This window comes from Pristiophorus japonicus, chromosome 18, assembly GCF_044704955.1.
Source record: "Pristiophorus japonicus isolate sPriJap1 chromosome 18, sPriJap1.hap1, whole genome shotgun sequence".
In the NCBI taxonomy this organism is placed as follows: domain Eukaryota; kingdom Metazoa; phylum Chordata; class Chondrichthyes; family Pristiophoridae; genus Pristiophorus; species Pristiophorus japonicus.
The window spans coordinates 104,791,811-104,817,913 of NC_091994.1; the positions used below are offsets into that span (position 1 = coordinate 104,791,811).

At 47.3% G+C, this 26,103-nt stretch overlaps 1 protein-coding gene across 3 annotated transcripts in view; it reads right to left on the bottom strand.

Annotated features, from left to right (window-relative positions):
* Positions 1–26,103, bottom strand: part of agrn (agrin) — a 552,899-nt gene that overhangs the window by 234,952 nt on the left and 291,844 nt on the right. For 2 of the 3 annotated variants that reach the window (XM_070860482.1, XM_070860480.1), the window contains exon 3: positions 8,138–8,185. In XM_070860482.1, the coding sequence (XP_070716583.1) occupies positions 8,138–8,185 (48 nt within the window). Of the gene's footprint in view, positions 1–8,137; positions 8,186–18,228; positions 19,136–26,103 lie in introns of those variants that run through there. The other variant, XM_070860483.1, reaches the window with a different exon arrangement.

Here is a 26,103-nt window from a genome sequence, read left to right on the forward strand (position 1 = left end):
ACAAGGTCTCTCCTCAGCCTTTTCCATTTCAAAGAAAACAACCCCAGCCTATCCAGTCTTTCCTCACAGCTAAAATTCTCCAGTCCTGGCAACATTCTTGTAAATCTCCTCTGTACCCGCTCTAGTGCAATCACATCTTTCCTGTAATGTGGTGACCAGAACTGCACGCAGTACTCCAGCTGTGGCCTAACTAGTGTTTTATACAGTTCAAGCATAACCTCCCTGCTCTCAGCACATCCCAAAGCACTTTACAGCCAACGAAGCACTTTTGAAGTGTAGTCACTGTCGCAATGTAGGGGATTGTGGCAGCCACTCTGCGCACAGCAAGCTCGCACATACAGTAATGAGATAAATGACCAGGTAATCTATAAAATATAGCATTCTGCACACAACAACTTGTATTTATATAGCGCCTTTAATGTAGTGAAATGTCCCAAGGCGCTTCACAGGAGTATTATAAGACAAAACATAAAGAGAAATTAGGGCAGGAGACCAAAAGCTTGGTCAAAGAGGTAGGTTTTAAGGAGTGTCTTGAAGGAGGAAAGAGAGGTAGAGAGGCGGAGAGGTTTAGGGAGGGAGTTCCAGAGCTTCGGGCTTAGGCAACAGAAGACACAGCCACCAATTAGCAATTATAATCAGGGATACCCAAGAGGGCAGAATTTGAGGAGCGCAGACATCTCGGGAAGTTGTGGGGCTGGAGGAGATTACAGAGAGAGGGAGGGGTGAGACCATGGAGGGATTTGGTAAACAAGGATGAGAACTGCGCTGCTTAACCGGGAGCCAATGTCGGTCAGCGAGCACAGGGGTGATGAGTGACCGGGACTCGGTGTGAGTTAGGACACGGGCAGCCGAGCTTTGGATGACCTCAAGTTTACGTCGGGTGGAATGTGGGAGGCCAGCCAGGAGTGCGTTGGAGTAGTGAAGGCTAGAGGCCCAAGGGGACACTTGTGCCCCACCTCCACTGCACCTGTGGCCCGTGGCAAACTTTCTACAACATGTGGGCCTTTGGACTTCCACTGAAAGCCTGTCTGGGCTGGGAGCTGGCAGCGTTTCCTCTCTGTTTTTTGTTCATCACCAGAAGATAGAAAGAAACATAGAAACATCGAAAATAGTTGCAGGAGTAGGCCATTCGGCCCTTCGAGCCTGCACCACCATTCAATATGATCATGGCTGATCATGCACTTCAGTACTCCATTCCTGCTTTTTCTCCATACTCCTTGATCCCTTTAGCCGTAAGGGCCATATCTAACTCCCTTTTGAATATATCTAACGAACTGGGCTCAACAACTTTATCGTAGAGAATTCCACATGCTCACAACTCTCTGAGTGAAGAAGTTTCTCCTCATCTCGGTCCTAAATGGCTTGCCCCTTATCCTTAGACTGTGACCCCTGGTTCTGGACTTCCCCAACATCAGGAACATTCTTCCTGCATCTAACCTGTCCAATCCCGTCAGAATTTTATATGTTTCTATGAGATCCCCTCTCATTCTTCTAAATTCCATTGAATATAAGTCTAGTTGATCCAGTCTTTCTTCATATGTCAGTCCTGTCATCCTGGGAATCAGCCTGGTGAACCTTCGCTGCACTCCCTCAATAGCAAGAATGTCCTTCCTCAGATTAGGAGACCAAAACTGTACACAATACTCAAGGTGTGGCCTCACCAAGGCCCTGTACAACTGTAGTAAGACCTCCCTGCTCCTATACTCAAATTCTCTTGCTATGAAGTCCAACATGCCATTTGCCTTCATCACCGCCTGCTGTACCTGTATGCCAACTTTCAATGACTGATGTACCATGACACTCAGGTCTCGATGCACCTCCCCCTTTACCAATCTGTCACCATTCAGATAATAATCTGCCTTCTTGTTTTTGCCACCAAAGTGGATAACCTCACATTTATCTACATTATACTGCATCTGCAATGTATTTGCCCACTCACCTAACCTGTCCAAGTCACCCTGCAGCCTTTCAGCATCCTCCTCACAGCTCACACTGCCACCCAGCTTAGTGTCATCTGCGAACTTGGAGATATTACATTCAATTCCTTGGTCTAAATCATTAATGTATATTGTAAATAGCTGGGGTCCCAGCACTGAACCTTGCGGTACCTCACTAGTCACTGCCTGCCATTCTGAAAAGGACCCGTTTATTCTCACTCTTTGCGTCCTGTCTGCCAACTAGTTCTCTATCCACGTCAGTACATTATCCCCAATACCATGTGCTTTAATTTTGCACACTAATCTCTTGTGTCTGCTGTTAGGAGGCAGGGCTATACCAGCATCTGCACGGTGAGCGGAGCCGATTAAGAGAGATAGCTGGTTGGATGGTATTTTTTACTTTCCCTATGGGGAGACGCTTGATCACTTGGCTGCGGCTCACAGTGGCATGACTGAAACCAGTGTGTGGGGAGGTGTCTGGTGCAGACCTGCGTCCCGCCAGGCACTCCTGAAAGTGGGGCTCAGACAAGATTGGCATCGATTGGGTTTGTGGCATTTTGACAAAAGAATTCGCAACTGTTGATGAGAAATTGCACAAAACAGTGAGTGCAGAAAACCCCATTGAATAAAGGGCTTTAGCATTACTTAGTATGCACTCGCAACATCTTACTGTCGCTCTCTAAACACAAAAATACCTGATGTAATGGGGGGGGGGGGGCGGTGGTTTATGCGCGTGGTGAAATGTGTAACCGGACAAAAAGGACCTTGGGGAGGGGGAATAAGAATTTTAACAATACGCTGGAGGCTTTTGTCAGGAATAAATATAATGTGACAGAGCGATTGAGGAGGGTTTGGCACGTTAGCTGTTTGTGAGACTTTGCTGTGTGCAAGTTGTCTGCCGCGTTTCCTTCCATTAGAACACAAAACATAACACTCCTTCAGGAGGCTTAAGTGAAACGAAGCCTGTATTGAATTTGTGAAATCTTCCACATCAAAACAGAAAATCCACACCGGAGAAGGACTTTTTCTTCTCTCTCTCTCTCTCATTTGCAGGAGTCTCCTTTATGTTGAAAAGCAAAACACAAATCCACCTCAACTTCAAAAATAGATTCTATTTACTTAGTATCCTCGTTGGCCCTTGATTTTCTTAGTGCGTTTGTAAAGCCTCAGAGCAGATTAGCCCCAATTTTGAACTGGAGAAAATAAGTTGAGCTCACTGCCAGACTCGGCGCCCTCCAGCTCTGCTACGGTGATCCACTGAACAAAAGCCTCCAGGGACAGCAAAGATTCCTTGGATCCAATTAACGAAAGGCTGCATTATCTACATTCATTATTAAATTTAGTGCTGCACAGCAACATGACAGAAACAATACTCAAGTAATGTTGCAGCTGTGATTTATTTATAATGGCGGGCTGACTTATCTTAATCCCACAATAATTACAAGTTGCACAGCGAACAAAAAATAAAAAGAGGCACATTTCTGTCAAGTTGCTGAAATAAAAGAAACCAGGGCAGATCTGCGCAGGGAAACTGAGCTGGCCAGGCGCCAATATTGCTAATAATTGCTTTCAGCGGTAAAACAACATTTTAATCTGCCTAATAATATGCCAGTGGAACAGTGTCACAACTTCCCGGCGTTTAAAGTCACAGCACTCAGCACTCAAGATTGTTCAAAGCGGGAGTTCGAAACTAGGGGCTCCAATGGACATTCGAGATTGGACTCTGTCGTCCCACATTTGCTCTCACATCAGCGGCTGTGACTCTCTGAGCTGGCATTTGCACACAGGTCCCATACTCCATGCCCACTCACTCCTGTCACTCACACAAAGGGCAACGCCCAGAACAGAATGGAGGTTGGCACCTTTCAATAAACCAGATTTCTCGGTCAATTAAACAAAAACCTTGATGTTTGACATGCATTTCCCTTGATGGTCGGAGGCACTTCAAGTGTGTCAAAAAAAATATGTTTAATGTCAATATTATACCGGCACATACTAAAACTGACCCACCACAGCGCTGTCAGGCTAGCCTAGAACCTAGACACTGACCTGTGTCAGCCGTGGCTCAGTGGGTAGCACCCTCGCCTCTAAGTCAGAAAGTTGTGGGTTCATAGTCCCACTCCAGGGACTTGAGCACAAAAGAAAATCTAGGCTGACGATCCAGTGCAGTGCTGAGGGAGTGCTGCACTGTCGGAGGTGCCATCTTTCGGATGAAACGTTAAAAACTAAGGTCCTGTTTGAGTTATCCCCGGTGTCCTAGGGCCATTATCTATCCCTCAATCAACATAACAAAAAAAAAACGGATGATCTGGTCATTATCATGTTGCTGTTTATGGGAGCTTGCTGTGCACAAATTGGCTGTCGTGTTTCCTACATTGCAACAGTAACTACACTCCAAAAGTACTTCATTGGCTGTAAAGCGCTTTGAGGCACCTGGTGGTCATGAAAGGCACTATATAAATGCAAGTCTTTTTTTCTAAGCTCTGAAATTCTCTCCCCCCACCCCCTTTAAGACGCTGCTTAAAACCTACCTTATTGACCAAACCTTTAGCCACCTGTCCTAATATCCGTAAGTGACTCAATATCAACTTTAGTTTGATAACGCTCCTGTGAAGCACCTTTACTATGTTAAAGGCACTATATAAGTGCAAGTTGTTGGTGCTGCTGTTGATATGTTTTTCAATGGGTAAGGCAAATGATTTATCGACGGAATACCATCATTTTTGCTCCCCACATTTTATGCGATACTGTTGGACTCGGGCAGCAAACATCATCGCATGCAGTGAGCGTGATCTCACAGGATGTTGCACAACATCCAATTCACTTGCCCTGCCTACCATCTAATTTTAGGACGATTTCTGCTAATATTGATTCCCCCTATAACTTTGCTGGAGTTTAATATTCTAGATATTTGACCAATTAATCAACGGGAAAATGGTCAGACAAAAATAATGCTGATTGCGTTTGCATCCATAATACACCCTTTAAAAAAAAAACATAAGAAATAGGAGCAGGAGTAGGCCATTGGCCACTCGAGCCTGCTCTGCCATTTTATAAGATCATCACTGATCTGACCTTGGGCACAGCTCCACTTCCCTGCCTGCTCACCATAACCCTTCACCCCCTTATCGTTCAGGGGCCCAGAAGAGGCGAGGGCCCAGGGGCAGCACGGGCCCAGCCCACACTGCGATATGTGTGCGCGCACTAGGCCCGTGCAGCAAGAGCTGGTCTCCAGTCGGCTCGGTTAATCCTTGCCACTGGGCCAAGACCTAGCTCTGTCAAGCCCGTGTGGTGGCTGGTGTGCAACGGCCACCCCACGTTAAAAAAATCCATGCACAGGCATCTTCCACCCTTCAAGATTTAGTTCGGAACTGGAATTTTAGGTCCTTCATTGAAACACCTAAGAACTTTTTGACGTGGAAGCAAGTCATCCTCGATTCGAGGGACTGCATATGATGATAAGGAAGAAAACAAATGATTGAAAATGCAGGTGCAACTTGTTAATAGTACGTAGGGGCCGACATTTGCTCGACAGGCAGCCAACAGGAATATCGAATAATCGCAGGCACAATGAACTTCTGCCCATAATGGATGGAAGCCATCTTTTAACATCCTCTACACAAAGTCTGCCAGAGATTTCGAACACAGCCTCTCTCTCTAGGCCTTCCTAATCCACGCTTTGCTGTTTCAAGGGGCTCGGAGATCAGCATCAGTCCAATTTGCCAAGTGTCACAGTGTCCACAGTCTCCTGTTTGCCAGTGTGTAAAGTTAAATTGCCATAAGGCCCAGTACTGCACTAATTATCAAAAAGTGGAATTGGTGGCAACTTTAGGAAACATAGGAAATATAGCAGCAGGAGGAGGCCACTCAGCCCCTCGAACCTATTCCGGCATACAACTGGATCAGGGCTGATCTGTATCTTAACCCCATCTACCCACCTTGGTTGAATAACCCTTAATACCCTTACCTATCAAAAATCTATCCATTTCAGTTTTAACATTTTCAATTGATTCCCGGCCTCAACAGCATTTTGGGGGAGAGAGTTCCAGATTCCCACTGACACTTTGTGTGAACAAATATCACCCCTGAACGGCCTGGCTCTAATTTTAAGGTTATACCCCTTGTTCTGGACTCACCCACCAGAGGAAATCATTTCTCTCTAATCTACCCTGTCAAATCCGTTAATCATGTTAAACACCTCAATTAGATCTCCCCTTAATTTTCTACACTCGAGGGAATACAAGCCTTGACTATGCAACGATTTCCACTGGCTGCGTATATATTATTTACGTTGAGAAACCAATACATATTTTGAGCCATACACGATGCAATTATATATTCTTTCTCAAATACACGAATCTTTACTGCCTCAGTTCCCAGGAGTAGTTAAAAATAATGTTGTGGCCTAGAACAACCCCCTCTAGCTCTGGGGCCAATCAGTGCAGATGAAAGGTCCATTTCCCTTCAACAGCTGTTACTTGTTCGAGATGAGAAGAGTACAGGCTGTCTTGAACCAGATTCTAGCTGATGCATGTCTTCAGCCTGAAATTGCTCTTAATGCTGCGGTACTGACACTAATTGAACAGTGCCACTGGATGGGAAATAGCACTTTGCCACCATGTTACCCACTTCTTGCAGGGCAGCGACTCTGTCTGGCCCCTCTCCCCCTCTCTAAGGGTTGCCAACTCTGAGGGGGGGGCTTTTTCCTGGCAGTTTCACCACATTGATCTCCCACCACAAACCACCCCACCCTCGCACTCCTGCTTTTGGTCCATCCTCCAGGTGCACTGCCAGCAATTATTGCCCTCGAGAAGGTGGTGGTGAGCCGCCTTGTACAACTGAGTGGCTCACTGGGCCATTTCAGAGGGCAGTTAAGGGTCAACCACATTGCTGTGGGTCCGGAGTCACATATTGGCCAGGTTGGGTAAGGGCGGCAGATTTCCTTCCCTAAAGGACATTAGTGAACCAGATGGGTTTTTACGACAATTCGGTAGTTTCAAGGTCACCATTACCAAGCTTTCTATTCCAGATTTATTTAATTAACTGAATTTAAATTCCCCAGCTGCCGTGGTGGGATTTGAACTCAAGTCTCTGGATCATTAGTCTAGGAGCATAACCACTGTGCTACCGTACGCAATTGAAAAGGAACAGACTCTTTGTCACCCAATTGGATTAATTTTCACTATTCGTGAAACAGCCTTTTCTTTTTCCAAATTCCCAAATTTTTTTGCAACTAATAAATGAAAGTGTTCAAAGAAAAATACAATTAATTTTATTGACGTGTGATTTTTCTCCCGGGTGTTGCTTGCAGCAATGTCCTGGAGATTAATGTTCAATTGCTGGAGGGTTGGAACCCCTAATCCCTCTTGTGCCTCAACCAAATGACCACTGCTAACGCGTAAGCCTGGATGATGAGGCATTCCAGGAAACATTTAAAAGTCGGAACCTTGGCTGACGTGTCCCTGCCTGGCCCTCGGATGTGGAAACCAGTGATAACACTGCAATCACTGCGAGAGAGACCGGGGAGGTCCCGGGTTTAATACTTGGTCTGTGTTGTGTTGGGTTGGGTGACCCAATCTGGCCAGAGTTGGCAGGAAGGAAAGTTAACAACTGGCTTCAAGAAAAACAGCAATACCAAAAAAAAGCTAACACAAGCACAGAAGACAAAAGAATTAGGAGCAGGAGTCAGCCATACGGCCCCCTCGAACCTGCTCCGCCATTCAAGGAGATCATGGCTGATCATCGACCTCAACTCCACTTTCCCGCCCGATCTCCATATCCCTTGATTCCCCGAGACTAAAACATCTATCGATCTCAGCCTTGAGCATACTCAACGATTCAACATCCACAGCCCTTTGGGGGTAGCGAATTCCAAGAGCTAGATTATCCCGATGTTGCCACCTCTGTTGGTGCCCCAGAGGGGGCAGGGATGGTGGTCGGGAATGTTGTATCAGGGCCAGCATGGTACAGAGACTGAATAAGTCAGATTAACTGTGTTTACTGCAGCTTGTTCCAGGACTTTTAACAATGCTTTGAGGATCGCATTCTGTGAACCAGTTCCATTTTGGCATGATTATACCACAAACCCAGGCAAGCAAAGTTCAAACACTCTGCACCCAAACAAAAACACGGGTTTAAAGGTTCTCCGACCTGTGATGCGCAAAGTTGTTGCTCTGAGATTCTGAGAAAGGCTCACTTACCATCCTGTGACGTCGGAGGGGCCGGAGTGAAGTTCATCACAGGCTTATCTGGAAAAGGAGAAGAAAGAACACGAACCGATTACAATCCATTCAACATAACCAAGAACCAGCAGCCACAACATGGGAGCCGTACACCGGAGAGGATTCAAGTCCGGACATCTCGGCACCCAGCCCCAAGTAGGCCAATGATTTATTTCATTTGGAGCGTATTTATAGATTCTTCTTTCATTCAGGGCATTTCTCCAGTTCTTCTTTACAACAAACAATATCAGACAGACAATGGTGGAAGAACATTTATACATGTAATGGGTATTGTCAAACCAGTCCTGTCATACAGTTGCATTTTCCTTCTACACGATTGATGGTTATTTTTTTTAAATCTAGCTACCGACAACCATTCTGAGGAGTGTGCATCAAGATTAGGAAACGCCTTCGGTTGGATATCCGTACTGGTGACTCTCACCACTAATAGTTGTCCGCAATCTCACCCAAGCAGCTATTCTTCATGCGAGAGCCTCGACAGCGAGTGATAGCAGGAAATTTAATAGAACAGCAACCTAGCTCACTCGGCCTTGTCTTGGTGGACAATCACACACTTTACTGCATAACAATCGGGGGAAGGAACCACAAGCTCATTCTTTTTCATCCTCCCAAGGCACGGAGGACAATTGTGTGGGTCAGCTGTGGCTCAGTGGGTGGCAATCTCACCTCTGGGGCTGAAGGTTGTGGGTTCAAGTCCCACTCCAGGGATTTGAGCACAAAATCTCGGCTGACGCTCCCAGTGCAATGCTGAGGGAGTGCTGCACTGTCGGAGGTGCCGTCTTTCGAATGAGACGTTAAACTAAAGCCCCATCTGCCCTCTCGGATGGATGTAAAAGATCGCATGGCGCTATTTCAAAGAAGAGCAGCGGAGTTATCCCTGGTGTCCTGGGCCAATATTTATCCCTTAACCAACATCACTAAAATGAATTAACTGGTCAATTATCTCATCGCTGTTTGTGGCAGCTTGCTGAGCGCAAATTGGCTGCTGCGTTTCCTATTGCAACAGTGGCTACACTACAAAAAGTACTTTTTGCTGGCTATAAAATGCTTTTGGAATGTCCTGAAGTCGTGAATAGATGCTGTAGAAATGTTATATAAATCCTTAAACGGAGGTCGGAAGCGCATGGGGAGCCATGTCTGCAAGGGACACAGGTGAAACAGAGATAGGCCACAAGTGGCCCTCAGGCCATATTCTGAGTACCATTGATTCAGTGGGTAAATGTCCCCAACTAGTGGTGCGGAAGCCACAAGAGATAAGAACAGCTCTAGGTTCAAACCTTGCTCTGTGCTAAACTGCTGATCCAGCTGGAACACCAGTGAAAGAAAGACTCCAACAAACAGCAATGTGATAATGACCAGGTCATCTGCTTTTGTGATGTTGATTGAGGGGTAAATATTGGCCAGGACACCGTGTACAGGTTGAGCGTCCAAAATCCGGAGTTCCAAAATTCGGAATGTTCCGGAATCCAGACACCGGCCCAATCAGTGGCAGGGTCGCCTGAAAACCAGAAAATGTTCCGAAATCCAGACTCCCCCCACCCCCGCCTTGGCAGCCTGACCTCGCCGGGGGCCCTCGGCGGCCTGACCTTGCCCCGGCCCTCGTTGGCTTGACCTCACCCTGACCCTACCTCGCTCCGGCCCTCGGGGGCCCGACTTCGTCGCGACTTCACCCCGACCCTCAGCGGCCCGACCTCGCCCCGACCCCGGCTCCTCCCCCCCCCCTTCCCCCTCTCCCCCTTACCTTGGCTACCCGACCCCACCTGTCTCAGCCCAGGTTAAGATGTTCCAAAATCCGGAAATACCCGGAATCCAGAATGGCCTCGGTCCCGAGCTTTCCGGATTTCAGACGCTCAACCTATATAACGCCCCTGCTCTTCTTCGAAATAGCGCTATCGGGATCTTTTACATCCACCTGAGAGGGCAGACTCTGTTTAACAACTGATCCTAAAGACGGCACCTCCAACAGTGCAGCACTCCCTCAGTACGGCACTGGAGTATCAGCCTCGATTTTTTTGTACTCAAGTCTCTGGAGTGGGACTTGAGCCCAATGACCTTCTGACTCAAAGGCGAGTGTGGATGAACTGGTAATGTGTAGTGTGTTTGTTCAACCAGTGTTAATAAACCAACTAGTTCTTAATAGCAATGTGTTGCTATGAATTCTTAAGCAAAGAACCCATGTAAATACATTACAGCGAGAGTGCTACCCACTGAGCCTCAGCTAACACTGGCTACAATTGGTCTCGATAACCCTGGGCTGAGGACGGGGAAAAATCAGTCAGTGTTTCTGAGTCCTTTCTAAAAGGTATATTAGATGGGAAAGGATCAAATGTGGAAGTGCTCCCCAGCCACCCCCACATGGCCAATTAACCTGCCATCACTCACTCTTTGAGCTCATACATAGCCATATGAGCGAGGTATTAAAGAACTGTTGTCTACATTGGAGCTGTACTCAGCAAGAGTCGGTGTCTTAAGAAGGAAGAGGGGAAGATCATAAGAAATAGGAGCAGGAGTCGGCCATTTGGCCCCTCGAGCCTGCTCCGCCATTCAATAAGATCATGGGCTCAACTCCACTTCCCTGCCCGCTCCCCATAACCCTCGACACCCGTGTCGTTCAAAAATCTCTCCATCTCCGCTTTAAATATATTCAATGACCCAGCCTCCACAGCTCCCTGGGGCAGAGAATGCCAAAGATTCACGACCCTCTGAGAGAAGAAATTCCTCCTCATCTCCGTTTTAAATGGGTGGCCTCTTATTCTGATGAGTGAGAGAAAAGAGATGGGGAGCGAGGGAAAAAGCAAAGGAGAGGGAGAAAAACAGCAAAGAAAATCAGACAAGGCATCTCCAGCTCATTTTCTCGCTCACTGGCAAAGGCCAAGACCCTGAACACAGTTTAATAAATAGTCATTCTTCATCTATATCAGAAATGTAAATAAAAAGCATTTGAATCAAGCACATTGAAAAGCTGAAGCGAATGAGTCCTGAAAGAAAATTCACCTCACCATGGTAACTCATTAACATATGAAACAATTACCAATAATAAAAAGCAAGCTGGAAACGATGGGAATTATTCAGAAGCATATTTACTTTCGATGCTTCGATGGGAATTAGTTCCCGAACCGTTTTACCCTTGATGTCCCATTGAGCTCAGTCCAGTTCAGGGTTGCTTCATGCCACCTATCTTGGCTGAACAGGATGATCTCAGGGACATTTTCATAATTTCCAATATTATCTCTTAATTCGATCAGAGTTGCTCTTCCTGCAGACAGAAGATTGATAGCCTATTCAGAGCAAGGGGTCTCAACCCAAATGCAGTTTGGTGAGCCTCCACAGCTACAGTGATCACACTTCAAAAGAACTTAATCGGCTGAAAAGTGTTTTGGGATGTTCCGAGGCCGTGAAAGACACTATGTAAATGCAAGTTCTTTCTTTCCTTTTGCAGGAAGCGCGAGAAGCTCGACACCATCCAGGACAAAGCAGCCCGCTTGATTGGCACCCCATCCATCACCTTAAACATTCACTCCCTCCACCACCGGCGCACCGTGGCTGCAGTGTGCACCCTCTACAAGATGCACTGCAGCAACTCGCCAAGGCTTCTTCGGCAGCATCTTCCCAAACCCGCAACCTCTACCCCCTAGAAGGACAAGGGCAGCAGGCGCATGGGAACACCACCACCTCCACGTTCCCCTCCCAGTCACACACCATCCTGGCTTGGAAATATATCGGCCGTTCCTTCATCGTCGCTGGGTCAAAATCCTGGAACTCCCTCCCTAACAGCACTGTGGGAGCTCCTTCACCACACGGACTGCAGCGGTTCAAGAAGGCGGCTCACCACCATCTTCTCGAGGGGCAATTAGGGACAGGCAATAATTACAACGCCCACATCCCATGAAATAATAAATTAAAATGGTGCCCCTCCACTAGTGGAGTGCAGCTGGTTAAGATCTCCCTCAAAGATAACTGGCAGGATTGAAGCATTGGTCGACCCTTATAACTGTGGGTCTAGGCATCTCTTATCAGATGGTAGGCCTCCCGTTCCACTAAAGTGCATGCAGGAGGCCGGTCCCTAGTATTTACACTCTTAAAATTGGGTCTGCATTACCTCACAGTGAAAAATAGCACAAGGCGGGAAAGGTCAATGCAGAGAAACTGCCACAATTTACAAAGCAAAGTGTAAAAGTCACTTCACTTCGCTACGGGGACTTGACAGCCTGAAGTACAACCATTAAGCTACCTCAAATACCGCAAGTGAATGGCTTTAATCTTGTCATTTTGCTCAGTGGGCAGCACGCGTCTCTGAGTCAGAAGGTTGTGGGTTTCAGTCCCACTCCAGAGACTTGAGCACAAAAAAAAACCTAGGTCGACATCTCAGTGCCGTGCTGAGGGAGCGCTGCACTGTCGGAGGTGCCGTCTTTCGGATGAGACGTTAAACCGAGGCCCTGTCTGCTCTCTCAGGCGGATGTAATAGATCCCATGGCACTATTTGAAAAAGAGCAGGGGAGTTATCCCCGGTGTCCTGGGGACAATATTTATCCCTTAACCAACATCACCAAAACAGATGATCTGGTCATTATCACATTGCTGTTTGTGGGAGCTTGCTGTGCACAAATGGCTGCCGCGTTTCCCACATTACAACAGTGACTACACTTCAAAAAGTGCTTCATTGGCTGTAAAGTGCTTTGGGACGTCCGGAGGTTCTGAAAGGCGCTATAGAAATGCAAGCCTTTCTATTTTATTATTGACAAGTCTGGAAGCGTCATTAACCTATATTTAGAGATGGAGTGAATGCGTCCCAACGGCTATAAACATGCCAACATGAATCTGCTTAATAAATACCAGCTAACACTAGCAGCCCACCAGCATGCGTGTGGTGGGAAATCGGAAAATTAATTAAAAATGGAGCATCAAATGCAAGAATAATTGAACAAAACTTTGACGTTCAGCCAAAATGGAGATGAATGGGTTAAAATGACCAACATAAGTGTCCGCTGATGTAAGGAAGGTTTAAAGGTTATGAAAAAAAAAACCTTATATTGTATTTAATGACCCAGTGCCTTCCTAATGGAATATCATTACTCTGTAGCACTTATCCCAGGCACCCAGATCTCGGATATAATAGATTTTATGTCAAAAATGCACCGTGTGATTTTCTACACTTTGCATTTAATCATAGCAATAATTGCACTAAAGATATCGTTTTATATCCATTTCATCACAGCCTGGTACTAACCAATTATTGTACAGTGTGAACATATATTTGAGACATAAATCACAGCTATGTCTCTCCATTATTTCAGCATGAATACAAAGAGATTGAACAGCTAGCACAAAGATCCGGAAAAAAAAACATGTTGGGGAATATCCGTGGCCTTCCCTGAAAAGCTACAAGGAACTGGCCCGGACTCCATTCGTGTAAAGTGAATCATCTCGCGACTCCACTTCATGCAACTTGAGGCTGCAGTTGAGGCCTAGCAGAAGGAGGGAGCTCTCCTTGTGGCACTGCCCAGCTGGGAGTGCCCGCGGCAATAGTTACCATGCCATATGGGTCTCACTGGGTGCACGCACATCGCATAGATGAACAGCTATTCAGCCGGTCTCAGTTATGTCACAGCAAATGCGATCTCCGCATGCACCAGTCTAGAAAATTTATCGATGGCCTGGATTTGGGAAATCACATCAGCAGCACGCCTCTTAAATGTGATACAGTTGGCAAAACTGCAATTAACATCCCATACCCTGATAATTATTTTGAAAAACATGCTCGTTTGAACAGTGGATAACAGATGAAGCTGGCACGAGGCAAAGAATGTCGGAAACATAGCTGCCAATTTGCGCACAAGCAAGATTCTACAAACAGCAATGAGATAAATGACCTGATAATTAGTGATGTTGGTCGAGGGGCAAATATTGGCCAGGACACCAGGGAGAACTCCGCTGCTCTTCTTCAAAATAGTGGCATGGGATCTTTTACATCCACCGGTTTAACGTCTCATCCAAAAGACGGCACCTCTGACAGTGCAGGACTCCCTCAGTACTGCATTTGAACTACAGACTAGATTTTGTACTCGGGTCTCTGGAATGGAGTTTGAACCCACAACCTTCTGGCTCAGGAGTGAGAGTCCTATCATTCGGTGGAATTTAAAACCCTTTGTCCTCATCTTCAAATCCCCTCATATCCTTGCCCCCCCCCCCCCACCTATCTCTGCATCATCTCTCGTACCCTTCAGTCCTCTGACTCTGGTCTTTTGTGAATCCTCCTCTCTTCGCCACCACCAGTAGCATTGTCGTCAGGGCCAATTCTCTGGAGCTCCCTCCCTAAATCCCTGTGGGCTTTCCACTTTCCTCTCCATTTAAAAAAAAATTCTCAACCAAACCTTTGGTCATTTTTCTAACTCCCACCATGGCTCAATATCCATTCTTAATTGATTTTAATTTTCGACCCCAGCCTTGAGGAGTTTTAAACCATAGTGATATAAAATGTTAGCCGTGGCTCAGTGGGCAGCACCCTCGCCTCTGAGTCAGAAGGTCGTGGGTTTAAGTCCCACTCCAGGGACTTGAGCATAAAAATCTAGGCTAACACTCCAGTGCAGTGCTGAGGGAGTGCTGCACTGTCGGAGGTGCCGTCTTTCAGATCAGATATTAAACTCTCAGGTGTACATAAAAGATCTCAAGGTATTATATTGAAGAAGAGCAGGAGTTATTTTTCGTGTTCTGGCCGATACTTATCCCTCAATTAACATCAGGAAAACAGATTCTGTGGCTATTATCACATTGCTGTTTGTGGGAGCTTGCTGTGCACAAATTAGCTGCCGCGTTTCCTGGATTGCACTTTCGATGAAAGGCGTTGTATAAATGCCAAGTCTTTCTCTCCCTTTTGATATAAATGCAAGTTGTGGTCACCTGCTCAGTTCCCTCACCATTCTGGTCCCAATAACTCTTCCCAGCCAGTTCGTTAATAAGGTCATCAGAAGCTTAAAATGGTTGAATGCAAAACAAAAGCACAACTCTTCACCGTTGGATGTTTTAAATGGGTATTGATGGCAAAACTTCCCTTTTAAAATTCTACCCCACCCTAATCTATTCTTGTGCAGAAGGGGAGGGACTGTCTGATTTGTTCTGAATACATTTTCTCTCTAAAGAGCCTTTTATATGCCGCTGCTGCATTTGTTAGCGTCGCTCCGTGTGGTCCTGCCTGCCAGATAAAGAGTGTCATCAAAACGCGACCCCATTGTTTGACAGGAGGGGAACACGGGGGGGGGGGCGGACAATGGTTGGGGAGGGGTGCACTCGACCCAGCGCTGTGCACCATAGACTCGTCCCTCCAACAGCACCAGGGCCAAACTGGTTTCATCCCAGGCACTGTGAACAGCGAGAGACCCCCAAGTTTAAACGATGAATCCCCTCCACATGTGACCACCCATAGGCAGGAAAGCGTATTACAACGTGCTGAGATTCACCGACGCAATTGTACTGCCTTTTGATTTTGAACTATGCTGTGAAGCAATCATGAGTGTTCAAGTCAACCAATACCATAGGCCGCAGGCTGGATATGTTCATCACCACACTGCACTAAAACTGGGCTAATTAATCTGTAGTTAAATCGTTGTGGCTCAGTGGGTAGCACCCTCACCTCTGAGTCAGAAGGTTGTGGGTTCAAATCCCACTCCAGAAGAGACTTGAATTCAAAAAATCTAGGCTGACACTCCCAGTGCTGCACTGTCGGAGGTGCTGTCTTTCGGATGAGACATTAAACCGAGGCCCCGTCTGCTCTCTCAGGTGGAGCTAAAAGATGCCATGGCACTATTTCGAAGAAGAGCAGGGGAGTTATCCCCGGTGTCCTGGGGCCAATATTTATCCCTCAACTAACACCACAAAAACAATTTATCAGGGTCATTATCACATTGCTGTCTGTGGGAGCTTGCTGTGTCAACTTGCTGCCGCGTTTCCACATTACAACAGTGATTACATTCCAAAAGTACTTCATCGGTTGTATAGCACTTTGGGACGTCCGGTGGTTTGTGAAAGGCGTTATATAAATGCAAGTCTTTCTTTTCTTTTTTTTTACTTTCATACTGCAAGTTTTTTTTCTCCTCCCGGCTTCCTACCCCCTTGTCCCGACGGAGCTGTCACTTGCTGGGGCTCCACAGGCACTGGGCAGTGCACATTCCCAAACGGGGATTCTCCAAGCAAGAGAGTCATGTTCTTCTCAGGCGGTCCCTCGTATCGAGGATGACTTGCTTCCACACCAAAAAGGGATGAGTTCACAGGTGTTTCAATAAAGGACCTAACATTCCAACTACATGTTGAAGGGTGGGAGATGCCTGTGCGTGGAATTTTTCAACGTGGGGTGGCCGTTGCACACCAGCCACCACACGGGCTCGACAGAGCTTGGTCCAGTGACAAGGATTAACCAAGACGACTGGAGACCAAGCTCTGCTGCACGGACCTAGTGCGCGCACCTATCGCACAGTGTGGGCTGGCCCGTGCTGCCCCTGGGCCCCCGCCTCTTCTGGGCCCCAGACTCACGCCTCTCCCGGGCCCCGATCACGTCCCTCTGCATTCTCTCGCCGCTCCTTCGCCCCGACCTCGCCGCCCCTCCTGCTGTACCTGCCCACGCTCCAATCTTGACCTTTTGGTGACGCAGCTCCACTTCAGGGAAAAGCACGAGCAATAGAGCGAACGGCAGGCAGCCTTTCTACCGCGGAGAGCATCCTAACCGATCCTGTTCACCGCCCAACACCCGCATACTCGGAACTTTCCACACCCCACCCCCCCCGGGGACAAGGGTGCTGAGGCTAACTGTATACTTGTGTAGCATCTAACAACTCGACCACCAGGACAATATATTTTCAAACGGGAAATACTTACTCATCATCAAAGTCTTTTTTTTTTTTATTTATTATGGAATTGTCTCAAATCTCCCCATACGCTTGTAAAGATGTTAATTAAAACCTTTTAATAATCTGGTCTTCAAAAGAATAACATTTGCATATAAAGTGTCCTCAGGCTCTTATGAAATGCCAATTAGTCCTTTGAAGACTGTAGTGACACATCTACATCAGAAAACTACCGAACTGCTTTGAAGTAGTTTCCAAAAGTTCCCATTTGGAATGGATTCAGAGGGAGCAACTGAACACTTACAAGCTGCGATCTTTATGCTGCAAGTTACGGTACGTCTTGTGGCTAGGACCTTTGTTTGTCCCTCCTCCTTCAATGAATTTTTCACTATCCCCAATGGCCCAAGTCACGTACCATCTCATGACAGAATGGAAACTTATTTCCAACCACTTCACCGTCAACATTGTCTGCCTGATGGTGCTGCCAGAGCCACAGGTTGAAATCAGGAAGTCACCAAGTGATTAAATTGCGAGTGCAGGTTCAAAGAAAGACTTGCATTTCTATAGCGCCATTCACAACCACCGGACGTCCCAAAGCGCTTTACAGCCAATTAAGTACTTTTTTTTTTTGAAGTACAGTATATAGCCCCTATTGTAATGTTGGAAACACGGCAGCCAATTTGCGCACAGCAAGCTCCCACCAACAGCAATGTGATAATGACCAGATAATCTGTTTTAGTGATGCTGATTGAGGGATAAATATTGGCCGGGACACCGGGGATAACTCCCCTGCTCGTCTTCAAAATAGTGCTATTTAGGCTTGAAATAAACCTGGGCAGGCCACCCGTGCTCCCTGTAAGCGGCGCTTTGATCTGCGCGGCCTGTTCCTTTTCGTGCGCGGTCCCTTTAAATGTCTGCGCACGCGTGTTATTTACAATGCAAAAGCTGGGGAACGGCCTGCGCGGGACTTTGCAGATTACAGCGCGGCCGCACACATAGCGGGAACATTGTTCATCACCTTCTTCAAAATAGCAAGCGTTTAACTGCCCAACTACAGAAAAAAAAATGTTTTTAAACCCTGAATAATTGACGCAGTTCAGTTGTGAAAAGTAAGTTGTAACATTAACAATTCAACATGATTTAAAACCAGGCTCGTAGCTAAATTCTGCATTCGGCTGTGAACACTCTTTGGGAGACGGGAAGCAGCCAACGTACAATTGTTGAGGAAGAGTAGGACAGCGAAGCCCAGGGTCGATGTGGCCAACAGAATCAGGCAGATGTTGCACGGGATCATGAAGTACCGCACGACCAGAGAGACCTTGTGTTGGTACATCCTGCCCCGGTGTGTGCGGGGCGTGGGATAGAGGCCACCGGTCATACCACACACACACACCACACACACACCACAGTTCTCCTCGCAACCCCGAGGCAAAAGGCGATCGCGAGGCCCCCTTGGGCCGCTGGGCGAGTAGCACAACTTTTCAAATCAGTGCTTCCAGCCAACCTTCTTCGTGCTTGCGGACATTAAGACTGTGGCAAACTGGCCAGAGCTGGTCAAACATCTTCCGCGTCTCTTCAGTTTGCATACTCCCTCAGAAAGTGAGCCATGTCATCTCGATCCGTCGATCACTGTAAATTCACTTCCCTTTGGGTGGGTAAGCCGGCGGTTAAAAAATAAGAATAATTCCAAGTCTTCAAGTGGTGCATGTTGTGCAGAGGCCGGTTCTGTTGCTCACATACAGCATGACAGTCCTTGAATAAATTCGCACGACACGTGAAAGGACTGCAAGGCAGCAGACAGGCAGTTTATCCAGAGTGCCACTACCCCGTTAAAAATGATAAAAGGCACCACACACACAAGGGACATTGGCCACAATAGCTTCTTCCTAGGGTCATTTGGCCAGCAAATCTATTCGCAAAGAATGGGCTTCTTTCAGCCGCCCCTTTGTGCCGGGTTTGCTATGAAACAGAAGTGCATTTCCACCTCTATTTGTGATCACTTCTGCGTCCCAAGGCAATTGATCTCAAGTTAAATTCTTAAGAGGCATTGTTCACAGTACCAAAGCTAACTGCTCCGAAATCCGCCTGTCCTCAGTGGCACAGATTTATCGCCCTGCATCCAATGACCCCTTGCCCCCCCGCCACCAATGAAACCATGAATACTTATCTGAAAGGTAGCCAAACCGTGCAATCTTTTTGAAGCAGCGGGCACTGTCCAGACAATTTGTCGCTCCTGTAAACTGTGCAGCAAACACCTTTGGCTTTGTAGCAACAACCCAGCTGGTTTCAGGTCTCTTTCCCTCTGCTGAGTTTTATTATTTATAATATATTTTTTAAAAAGAGCCAAGATCTTCAGCTCCTGCCGCTCTGTTAAATGTTTCCAGGAGTCAGCATGCCTGACGATCAGGGCGTGGGCAAGTTGAAATGCTTGCTATCATTGTCCCCGGTTGTTTCTGATGAACTGTCTCACTCACGCCTCTCGCTGCCTGGCTGCAATTGTCATTTCGCCACCGGTCCCGAAAGACTTCCCGAAGCATTTAAGTTTCACCAGTGCAAAGTGTGTGTGTGTGTGTGTGTGTGTGAGAGAGAGAGAGAGTGTGGGTGTGTGTCTTCGGATGCAAGCGGGGCAGAAAGCGTCCTCTCTCTCCCTCTCTTTGCTGTCTGCGGGAGTCACTGTTTCAAATTCTCTCTCTTCACAATCTTCTCATCACAGCACAAGCCCTCGAAAGGAAGACCTCCTTCTCCCCCCCCCTCCAAAGCAGAGCCGCAGCATTCAGACCATCGTCGCGACAAAAGATCTCAGCACTTCACAGTCACAGAAGATTTTGGTGTGTGTGTTTGTGTGTGTCTCCCCTCCGGTGCTGCAGGCAGAGCCAGCCGTAACAAAGAGAGCTTTTGGGGGAATTTCTCTCCTCGCCCTCCTATGGGAGAGCCAGCAGCAAGAGGGAGGGGAGACGGCGATGGAAAAAAAAGAGAAAAATCGACCAGTGAGGATTGCCACAGACACTCACTGCAAACACACCATGCTTTCTCTCCCAGCTCGCCTGGTGTGTGTGTTTGTCTGCAAAAAAAAAATCCTACAAAGCCACACCAACATCAAAAACCGAACCAAATGAGAACGAATCCCCCCTCACGAATCCCCCCTTTGCAAACTTCTCATCCTGGGAAAGGGGGAGGAGAAAAGGGGAGCGAGAGAGAGAATTTAAATAAAAACCTATTGCTCGTGAGGCTGAGAGAGGAAGGGTGAGGCTGAAACAACAGCTGTGTAAGCTCATGCTTTCAGAGTTTTAACAGAGCTCTCTGCCCTTGTGTACACACCCCTTTGCACTTTCCCCAAAGCAGATTGATAATCTGGTCTTAAAAACAGAAAATGCTGGGAATCTCAGCGGGTCAGACAGCATCAGCGGAAGAGAAACAGAGTTAACGTTTCGTCCCGACCCGAAATGTCAACTCTGTTTCTCTCTCCGCTGATACTGTCTTCCCTGCCGAGATTCCCAGCATTTCCTGTTTTTATTTCAGGTTTCCAGCATCCGTGGTATTTTGCATTTGTATCAATAATCTTCCCCTGGTCCAAATCAAGGACTGAATAAAGTGGCAGGCAGGCACAATAGATAAATTCTTTTAAAAAAAATGGGATGGTAGGTCGAGAATTCCCCGGGCTCGCCCAGCAACTACGAATGCTTCGAGTAACACAAAAGCAATTGTGCTTGTGCCCGACCAGTCAACGTACAGTTCACACACCGAGCAAAAATAAAAAAATCCCGAAAATCTGGCACACACCCCGACTCCATTCTTATTTTCAAGCGTTACAGTTGTGGAGTTTCTGTCATCAAGGCGTGGTAACTTGCAAACATTAATTCCGTTCAAATGACGCAATTGCTTATCGGTACTTTCTGAAATATCAGATGTAGAAACGCAGAAACTTACAGCGCAGAAGGAGGCCATTCCGGCCCGTCGTGTCCGCGCCGGCCGACAAAGAGCCGCACGGCCCTCGGTCAGCAGCCCTGAAGGTTACATATAAACCGATGAACAATGAACAATGGCGGAAAGGTAAAGAGCACCCAGACCAACCAGTCCGCCCCACACAACTGCGACACCCCTCACACTGAAACATTCGACACTCTACCCCAACTGGAGCCATGTGATCCATATAAATGGACCCCGGTCCGGACGTGGATTGGGTCTGTGATGGATCCGTTGGTAAGGATCACGGCCTACATGTCGTCGTGGAGCAGGCGAAGGATGGTGACGAACTTTTGGGGGCATCCGAAACGGAGGAGAACGCTCCATAGACGGTGTCAAAGGCCTTTGTAAGGCCGAAGAAGGCCATGTATAAGGGCTGGTGTTGTTCCCTGCATTTTTTCTGCAGCTGTCGTGCTGCAAAAATCACGTCCATTGTGCCCCGGAGGGGACAAAAATGGCGGTAAGCTCCTGCAGAATGTTTGCAAAATGCATTTGCGGTTAAATATGTCCACCGCCCCATCGGACTGTTATTGTCACACAAGTCCCTTCCATTGTGCTAAGTGTCAGCTGTGGCTCAGTGGGCAGCACCCTCGCCTCGGAGTCAGAAGGTCGTGGGTTCACACTCCCACTCCAGGGACTTGAGCACATAAATCTAGGCTGACACTCCAGCGCGGTGCTGAGGGAGCACTGCACTGTCGGAGGTGCCGTCTTTCGGATGAGACGTTAAACCATTCAACACCTGCTCTCTCAGGTTGGCGTAAAAGATCCCACGGCACTATTTCGAAGAAGAGCAGGAGAGTGATCCCTGGTGTCTATGTGCCAATATTTATCCTTAATCAACATAAGAAAAATGTGGTCATTATCACATTGCTGTTTGTGGGAGCTTGCTGTGCGCAAGTTGGCAGCCACGTTTCCCACATTACAACAGTGACTACACTCCAAAAGTACTTCATTGGCTGTAAAGCTCTTTGAGATGCCCAGTGGACATGAAAGGCGCTATATAAATGCAAGTCTTTATTTTATTGGAGTCGTGCCTCCACGGGACATCAATGCAATAGAGTTGCATCCTCGAGGCTGTGCCTGTCCCTATCGTGAGGGGCTTTTATTTCGTGCCTCTTAAAAACACTCTGCCAACCACCACAAATCATCATAAATGGGACTGTTTTACTTGGACCTGCTGGGCTCAAGTCTTACCCTTGGGGAGGGAGGGGGGAGGGGTGGGGCGTGGGTTTTCACACTGCTCTGGCACTCTGCAGCCAGAATGGTAAAGTTCTTGGCATGACTTGATATCCACGGTGTAATGTTAATGGGGCGTCCAACTGTAAGGCTAAAGGCTGGTCCACATCTCCCTCCAGCACTGGGGAAGGCCCACAGCCAGAGTAGGCACGTCACACAGGGCCTTTACAGTAACTGTACAGGTGCACGTTCCCTGGTCCCTGCAGTGTAAACCAGCCAAATTTAGTACAATGGCTCCTATTTTAGGAACAATCTCTGCGCTTTAAATGCGAGATTAATGACCATCATCCATTTATGCAGAATCTTGCAGCATCTCATTTTTGATCGAGGATCAAATCCCTTGTTGGAATGCTTGAGGGTGCTTTTTTGGGAGAAAATCCACCTGTGCATTTTTGTCTCTTGTCACCTTAAAAAGAAAACCCGAAAGAAAGACTTGCATTTATATAGCGCCTTTCACGACGACCGGACATCTCAAAGCGCGTTACAGCCAATGAAGTACTTTTTGAAGTGCAGTCACTGTTGTAATGTGGGAAACGCGGCAGCCAATTTGCGCACAGCAAGCTCCCACACACAGCAATGTGATCATGAGCAGATCATCTGTTTTGGTGATGTTAACTGAGGTTTAAATATTGGCCGGGACACCGGGGAGAACTCCCCCTGCTCTTCTGCGAAATAGTACCATGGGATCTTTTACATCCACCTGGTTTAACGTCTCATCCGAAAGACGGCACCTCCGACAGTGAGGCACTCCCTCGGCACTGCACTGGGAGTGTCAGCCTGGATCATTGTGCTCAAGTCGCTGGAGTGGGACTTGAGGTGCCCCGAGATCAATTGGTTGGCAACTCACTGAACTGTTTTGTCTGGCAGATGGATTTGCCACACAAAGAAGCGACTGGGAGTTTGCAAATTGATCACTCCATCACTCTGAAGGGAAGTGTAGAGTTAACAGCAGCACCAATCATAGGCACAATTTGTGCCTTACGAGTAATTTTGTTTCAGAACAAACCAGACTAAACCTACAAGAGACCATGGAGTTAAAAAGGTTGAGCATCCATCCTTGAATTTTGCTTTAAAACCGATTCCTTGCCGAACATGATTCACTGGTACATTAACAGCCAGTAATGATAGCAGCTTTGGCTGAGGACTGAAAACACCTACATATCCACTTACAGCACGTGACCCCCAGCACAGAACAAAGCAGAGTGCTCCAAGGGTGTCAATTTTCAAAAACGGGAAGAGCCCTGAAAACCTACATTCAGTAACTTAAGATGCTAAAAGGACCGACCACGCCACACGTTTAATTTCTGGAGGTCTCCACAATCTGCCACAGAGCGAACACAGCTGGGCTCTAATTCTGCTCTCCCCGAAGTGCAGACCATGGTGTTGGCTGTACAGACTGTTCACTATGTCCACTTATTGTCTAGGACTGGGAGAATTTTAGCTACGAGGAAAGATTGGATAGATAGAAAGATAGAAAGCAAGCAAGACTTCGATTTATATAGTGCCTTGGACAACCACCGGACGTCTCAAAGCACTTTACAGCCAAGGAAGTACTGGGTTTTTTTGGCGTGTAGTCACTGTTGTAATGATGTTTTCCTTGGGACAGAGGAGGCTGAGGGGAGACGTGATTGAGGTGTGTACAGTTATGAGGGGCCTAGATAGAGTGAATAGGAAGGACCTATTTCCCTTCGCAGAGGGGTCAACAACCAGGTGGCATAGATTTAAGGTAATTGGTAGAAGGATTAGAGGGAAGTTGAGGAGAGCTTTTTTCACCCAGAGGGTGGTGGGGGTCTGGAACTCACGGCCTGAAAGGGTGGTAGAGGCAGAAACCCTCACCACATTTAAAAAGTACTTGGATGCGAACTTGAAGTGCTGTAATCTACAGGGCTATGGACCGAGAGCTGGAAAGTGGGATTAGGCTGGGTGGCTCTTTGTCAGTCGGTGTGGACACGATGGGCTGAATGGCTCCTTCTGTGCTGTAAATTTCTATGATTCTATGTCACAACATATCACCGAGGGCATTGTAAAGCACCGTGTACCTGAAGTTCCTGAATTGTTGAAATACAGAAAATACCATTTACATTGGGGAAAGATTGAGCCTGAAACCAATCGGCATGTTATGAATGAAAGCACGTTATGAAAATGGATTGCAGGATGGTTGCGGCCTATAAGGAGTACTACATTTCATCAGTATTAAAACTCGAGTGTACAATATCTGGTATTTAAAAAAAAAGACAAGGAAATATTCATGCTACAGAAATTACACTGACACTCAGTGACGTCTGGCTAGTAAAGTATTCAGAAGGTTGTGGGCTCAGAGACTTAAATACCAGACACTTCAGTACTGAGAGGGTGCTAAATTGTTGGAGGTGCCATCTTTCAGATGAGACACTAAACCGAGACCCTGTCTTCCCACTCAGGTGGGCATAAAATATCCCCTGGCCACTATTTTGAAGAAGAACCAGGAGAGTTTTCTCTAATATTTCTGTCCAATATTTATCCCTCAGCTAACAACTTGTATTTATATAGCACCTTTAACGTAGTAAAACATCCCAAGGTGCTCTACAGGAGTGTTTCAAGACAAAACAAATAAATGTGACACCAAGCCACGTAAAAAGAAATTACGGCAGATGCTTGGTCAAAGAGGTAGGTTTTAAGGAGCGTCTTAAAGGAGGAAAGAGAGGTAGAGAGGCGGAGAGGTTTAGGGAGGGAGTTCCAGAGCCTGGGGCCTAGGCATCTGAAGGCACGGCCACCAATGGTTGAGTGATTATAATCAGGGATGCTCAAGAGGGCAGAATTAGAGGAGTGCAGACATCTCGGGGGGTTGTGGGGCTGGAGGAGATTACAGAGATAGGGAGGGGCGAGGCCATGGAGGGATTTGTAAACAAGAATGAGAATTTTGACATCGAGGCGTTGTTAACCGGGAGCCAATGTAGGTCAGCGAGCACAGGGGGTGATGGGTGAGCGGGACTTGGTGCGAGTTAGGACACGGGTCAGCGAGCACAGGGGGTGATGGGTGAGCGGGACTTGGTGCGAGTTAGGACACGGGCAGCGAGCACAGGGGGTGATGGGTGAGCGGGACTTGGTGCGAGTTAGGACACGGGCAGCGAGCACAGGGGGTGATGGGTGAGCGGGACTTGGTGCGAGTTAGGACACGGGCAGCGAGCACAAGGGGTGATGGGTGAGCGGGACTTGGTGCGAATTAGGACACGGGCAGCGAGCACAGGGGGTGATGAGTGAGCGGGACTCGGTGCGAGTTAGGACACGGGCTGCCAACATCACTAAAACAGATTAATCTGGTCGTTATGTCATTGCTGTTTGTGGGAGCTTGTTGTGCGCAAATTAGCTGCCACATTTCCTACATTACAACAGTGACTAAATTTGGGATGTTCTGAGGTTTTGAAAGATGGCATATAAATGCAAGTCTTTCTTTCTCCACTAGCACCCTTGGGACCCGAGCTCAAATCCAGCTCAGACCTCGAGGATTAAAGTTTCCTCTGTCTACCATCTGCAAGGATCCAGTGAAAGATATGCATGGGTAGTCTCAACCCAATCCCCAGCGGGCACAAGTCCCTATAACTCACATCTCATGTCACATCGTGCAAGTCTCATTGTCTCCAACAAGCATGAACAAATTCAGATAGGAGTCAAAGCCTAAAATCAAAACCTGCATCGCCCTTGGTCAAGAGGCTAATGCTCTATCATTGTCGCTAATAGAACTACTCAACGAAGCAATCTCGACAGCAGTCAAGCTTCCAGTGTACCTCTTTCCCCCCCACCCACCCCCCGTCCAGCTCATGTACCCTATTGCTTCTAAATACACAGACACAACACTGTGGTCATGCCAACTCCTTGGCAAAGTCAAGGGGGGAGGAATTGATTACCCGTTTG